The sequence below is a fragment of the Odontomachus brunneus genome, unplaced genomic scaffold (genome assembly GCF_010583005.1).
Source record: "Odontomachus brunneus isolate Ranch 3 - 2012 unplaced genomic scaffold, Obru_v1 Obru_scaffold_012, whole genome shotgun sequence".
Lineage (NCBI taxonomy): Eukaryota > Metazoa > Arthropoda > Insecta > Hymenoptera > Formicidae > Odontomachus > Odontomachus brunneus.
Genome location: NW_022639462.1, coordinates 3,077,129 through 3,083,121, shown reverse-complemented (window position 1 = coordinate 3,083,121; position 5,993 = coordinate 3,077,129). Strand labels below are relative to the sequence as shown.

The 5,993-nt window shown below is 32.0% G+C and overlaps 1 protein-coding gene across 1 annotated transcript in view; it reads left to right on the top strand.

Moving 5' to 3' along the window:
* LOC116840851 (cysteine protease ATG4B) overlaps positions 1-5,993 on the top strand; it is a 439,371-nt gene that overhangs the window by 290,296 nt on the left and 143,082 nt on the right. The window contains exon 8 of the mRNA XM_032808122.1: positions 4,669-4,823. Coding sequence (XP_032664013.1) covers positions 4,669-4,823 — 155 coding nt within the window. The remainder of the gene's footprint in view (positions 1-4,668; positions 4,824-5,993) is intronic.

The window sequence follows — 5,993 nt, the reverse complement described above, 5'->3', positions numbered from 1 at the left end:
TCAGAAGACAGTGATACGTTTTTACGAAACAGAAACAGTTAAAGACCAAATTCTTTTCAAGCCTCATAACTCTAAATATGCCTAATAAAAAAATACTTTATTATAGGTGTTTGGAAAGCCCTTGAAATAAGCTATAAGAATATTTAATAAAAAGTGGGGGGTCAATTTTAAAAATTCAATTTGACCTTCGTATGACCTTCATCCTCCACCCAAAGTCACATTTTTAGCCATCATTAGGTACATTTTATTAAGCCCTACAACTTTGCTACTTACATATTTTTTGCTACAGTTGATCCTTTTCGAGATATTTGACCGTTTCTGGACTTTTTGCCAACCCTGTATATATGTATGTCCTTTTATAAAAACAATGTATATGAATATATGACAACATTGTTATGTAAGATAAACTCGTGTATTATGGCCATAGCGGAAAGATGGCCATAGACTATAATTTTTCTAATAATTGCAAAACATTGCGTTTGTGTAATTAGTCACAAAGATAATCGATATTTATCGTAGTGTATATGCATACATTTTTCGAAATAGCAAGATTATGAATATTATATTTTTATTTTCGATTATTATATTATATTTTTATTTTCGACTACCTGTAAAATTTTTCATGTGTCCACTGAAATTTACCGCACCGTCAAATAAATTACAGTTTAGCTATCGCAATCAACATTAGATACATAAAGTAGGGTATGTAAATTGTAATATAACATGCATTTTTATTTTCATTTTCACTATTTATTAATAAGTACTATTATAACCGTCTTTCACTCACATTTTGCGTAAAATGGCCTACTATCATTCTAACATTTATAAAACAAAAGCCGTTATATTTCAATAATTACTTTCAATATTACAGTAATTTAATTTTATATGTAATATGTTTTGATAAAAAATTGGATTTAGAATTTAAGTTTAGTAAGTTTAGAGGTTTCTATTTTTTATTAAGTTTAAGTTTAGAGATTTCTATTTTATGTGTATTTTATTTTTCACAAATAATATATATTAAATATATTATATTAAAATGAATATGTCAAATTGTTTTTTTCATTATTTTATAAAATAATAGGTACAGAATCTTGAACATAAAATATGTACGGGTCACTTATTCTTTATGGCCATCTTGTCTTAAAAATTTAGGTAAGATGGCCAATGCTCATATTGTGATATTTTTATAATAAATAATTTCACTAAAGTATTTTCCTTTTAACTCTGATATATTATGTACTGTAGGCAGTGAAGTAATGTGCCAAACGCTATTAAGAAATAACAATAAGAAATGTATTTTTTGCATTTTAAAAAAGTATGGCCATCTTATCGTAGTTTACTCTATGTATCTATTATTATTATCGTCCTTATACATTGAAATGTTTTTCGATTATATATTCTGGATATCAGTACTAATCGCCTATTATTATGAGGAAGTTCGATGAGAACATGTTGCGTATATTATCGAGTAGATTAGGCGGCTACAGATAGCGTCACTGTCATATGGGAATATTTCCACTTATTTTTCGAAAAGTCCGTATGTCGGAAAATTATATTGTTATATATGGTTGGATTCGGCATAAAATATACTTTTTTTGAGTGGACACAAATTTTAAAATAAAAAAAATTAAAATTTATTTAAAAAATTGATGGGAGTAAGTTGACGATTATAATATTTTTTAAATATTTGGTTGTCACTGCAAAGTATTCCTAAAACCATTTAATTTTTGTCTAGAAAAATTGTTTCTATCTCTTATACTTTTCACGAAATATGTTCCTAAAGAAAAAAACCGATTTTTCTTCAAAGGGGAGTTTTGCCCCCTAAAAGTCCGCCTGGGCATAAAAAAATACGTGGCTCTTTTTTTGGTTTGAATTTCAATATATTTCAAACTGATTCAAATCGTGGTGAAACATTTATGCGGGGTTCTTTGTTAGTATTGAGTCTCAATAGTATTTTTCGGTAAGGGATGGTAGGGATTAATTCATACCTCGTACAATTCATAACTCGTACAATTTAGCTATTGTCCATTTAATGGTCGATATATGAGACGGTGCGTTGCTTGATGAAACAGCACCTTTTGCGTGCCAATTTTAGCCGTTTCGTTCTTCACTCTGTTCAAAGCAAAAATCCAGTAATGTTTTATAGTACATTTCTATTATTACATTTCTGTACATTTCTGTACAGAAATGTACAGAATAATTTCCGCTGTGATGTTTCCCATCACTGCGGACCATATATGGACAGCAAGTCTTAAAGAATAGTAACCTTTAACTTTGAGAGACAACAGGTGTACATTTGGTATAGTAACAATGTTTCTTTCTGTAGTCGCCGTGCGCTCGGGATCGCACCAGAGATGTTGCTTCCGAATGATATCTCTGTGCATTATCTAGGTAGAGGAGAGTGTCGTGAGCGTGGAGCGTCAAATAGCTCAGTGGTTTAAAACAGTCGCCCGGCAAGTGAAAGACCGGATTCGAGTCCCGGTCTAACAAACCGCGCTCTCGATATTTTTCTCTCTCTGGAACGAAAAGATATGCAGTCTCGAACGCACGGCGTGCCGCTGCCATTTAGTACGCCCTCCTCCTTCTATGGTTTTGCGACTACAGAGAGAAACATTGTAACAAATGGTATAGCTGTCAGTCTCTCAAAGTCAAAGATTGCTATCCTGCTGTCCATGTATGCCCGTCTCCACCGATGGCCCTCCTCATTCGATGCAAATAATACCCGGGGTCGACATCAATTTTTTGGCAGCCACCGGGTGTTTGGACGCAATGCGCCGTGGGGGATCCATCATAGAAGGAGGAGGACGTATTAGGCGTTCCTGTTATTGTTTGACAAATAGTTAATGAAAATGATTTCTTGGAAATCCCAAAATCTTGTAGCCATTACTTTGCCGGCTGACAAAATCATCTTGGTCTTCTTCGGTGCACTTTTACCAGTTGCTATTCACTGCTTTGACTGCCCTGACGAAAATAAAACTCTATAAACCGTTCGAAGAGAATTTCCTGAGAGTTTATACGCTTTCAAACTTTGTATGAACGTTTATTTAACATCGTTGGATTTTGAACGCTTTCAGAACGTTTTCAAAACTTAACAAATGCTATATATAATATTTTGTGAAAGTTCTGCAATGCTAAAGCAATGCTTTTCAAAATACGCCCAGTAAATGCTGATACACTTTCGTGCAGAGAATTTGCTGTTAGATTTTTAAAATGTTTAAAAAACATTTTTCACACAACGCCGTAAGACAAGTATTTTATCTCCGTTCAGCAAACGCTCTTTTAATACGCAAAGGCCTTTTAAATGCTACAGTGTTGCAATTTCCGCTCTACTGACAATTTTTAAACTCTCAACAAACTCCCGTAAACGCTTACGTAAACGCTAAACAAACGTTTATGAAACTTTTTATTTTCGTCAGGGTGTTGCTTCGACTTAAGCGTATAGTGGTGGATCCAGATTTCGTCCACCGTCACAAATCGACGCTAAAAGGATTGTAGATTGCGACTAACCATCGCCAAACTTTATTTCGAAATGTCTTTTCGCGATCGTGTTTGGTTGATAGTCAGTAATCGCGGCACCCATTGCGCACACAGCTTCTTTATATATAAATTTTCATGTACGTGCACATGTGTACTCATTTATTTAAGATGCCTACAGTCTCAGCAATATCACGCACCTAACCGGCGATCTTCCATAACGATTCCATGGAATTTTCGACGATTTCTGGTGTGGTAATCTTAACTGGACATTTGGAGTGCGCTTTATTTTCAACGGATGTTCGACCACGTTTAGATTTATTCATCCAAAAGTAAATAGTTGTTAACAATAGTGCAAGATCCCCATAAACTTCTTCTAACTCAGCTTTAATCTGCGCAGCCATCTATTTTTTTAAATAAAAATGTTTGATAACTATATCGTTCTCTTGTTTTTCTATTTTCGAAAAATTTGCTAACACGGTCGATTAAAATGTCTTTCAAACGTGAACACGCGTTACTTTTGACTGCTGTAACATACTTTGAAAAGTAGTTCTTATCAGTCACATGTTATAAAACATAATGTGGCGCCATGTCTTGAAAATACTTGTTAAACGATCCTCATATTTCACGGTTCCACGCGAACTATACAATAATTTAATGTAATTAAGGAATGAATTATTAAATAAAATTACATTTTAGTTACTCATAATTTTTTTTCAATAATTGTAATTTCATAGATGTGTGAAAATAGCATGAAACAAATGATCTTCTTTAAAGTCGATTATCTCGAAAAGTTTACATTTAATAAAAAAATGTTCCAAATAGGAAATATTTGTTTGTATCCTTACTTTCATATAAAATAATAAAAATAAAAAATAATAAAATATTAAAAATTAGTTAAATAAAAAAAGATATTTAATCTTTGTTTGCCTTATAATAGTGCTACCTATAATATAATTAATAGTGCCATTTAATGTCCTCTTTAATACCAAACAAATCTTATCTGTAATATTTTTTCACATAATACATATTTCACGAGATATTTGTCATTAACATTATAAATTGTGTACTCTATATACAACATTTTATATTAATTAGATATTTTTTTGTAAATTTAATTTTAACAGAGCATATATATTTTGTTTTCTAAGTTAAATAAAATTGTCTCTAAAGATATGCATAAATATTTTTTAGGAGACGAGGTTATTTATTTAGATCCTCACACCACGCAGAAATCAGGTAGTGTTGGAAACAAAACTGACGAAGAAGAAGTTGAGATGGATACTACGTATCATTGCAAATTAGCTAGTCGTATTCCTATCACAGGAATGGATCCTTCTGTGGCACTTGTTAGTATATTTTGTAGTGTTTATTATAAATTTAAAGTAGATAAATAATTTAAATGTTGATGTAGTTATTAATTCGATAAACCTATAGATTAGTGTACTCCTCTCGAATGACGCTGACCTTGACATATGTTGTAAAGGTCATGACTCTAATTAACATTTAGAAGGTTTTAATCCTTGCTCTTTGTTTCTTAAAAAGTTATGAACAAAAAATTTTTATTGATGGATTAGGTTAAAGCTAGGTTTTTTGGGGAATTCAGAGGAAGGGCTCTGCTCCTCCCCCGCGCGCATACTGATACTGTTTTACATATGCACATAAATTTTCTATAAACGCTACTTTAGTGTACAGTGTCGCAAAACTAAGTCTTATTTATGAAATATTTTTGTTCATAACTTTTTAATGAACAACGAGTAAGATTGATATTCTTTTCGAGGTTACTCAGGTTTATGATGTTTACAACATGTGTCAAACTTAAATTCAATATTTATACGCAATGTCGTAAAAATGTGTTGTTCATAAAAAAATTTTTTTTATAACTTTTTAAAGAACAAAGAGTAAGAGTTAAAATCTTCTGAATGTTAATTAAAGTCATGACTTTTACAACATATGTCAAACTCAGCATCATCCGAGAGGTGTACACAAATCTATAGGTTTATCGTTAACCCCTTGAGTACGTAATGTATATATATGTACATCTTAAAAAAAAGATTTATCCTTTTGCGATTTGTATGAAGCTTGGTATCTTATAATTTTTGAAAATTTTTAATCTAAATATAATATCAGAGTCAAAATTCAAAATGGCAGATCCAATATAGTGGATCAGAAATTGGAAAATAATTGGATTTTTATATTTTGATCCGCCATATTGGATCTGCCATTTGAATTTTGAAATTCTGATATCATGTTCGAATTCAACAACTTTGGAAACTTTACTACTAAAATTGTAACGAAAATGTAAGAACATTTTTTTTCACACACCGGTGGCACGGAAGTCTCATTTTCGTCACACAGTTAAACCGTTAATTCAATTCTAGATTTGAGGCTTTCACGGCCATTGATACAATGTCTAGGTATAGCTTCCGGAATGGAGCCGTGTCTTGAATCAGCGATATGCCGACGTTTCGCAAACGTTGCAGTTTGCATCATCAGGGCTGAGAACTCTGATACTGAGC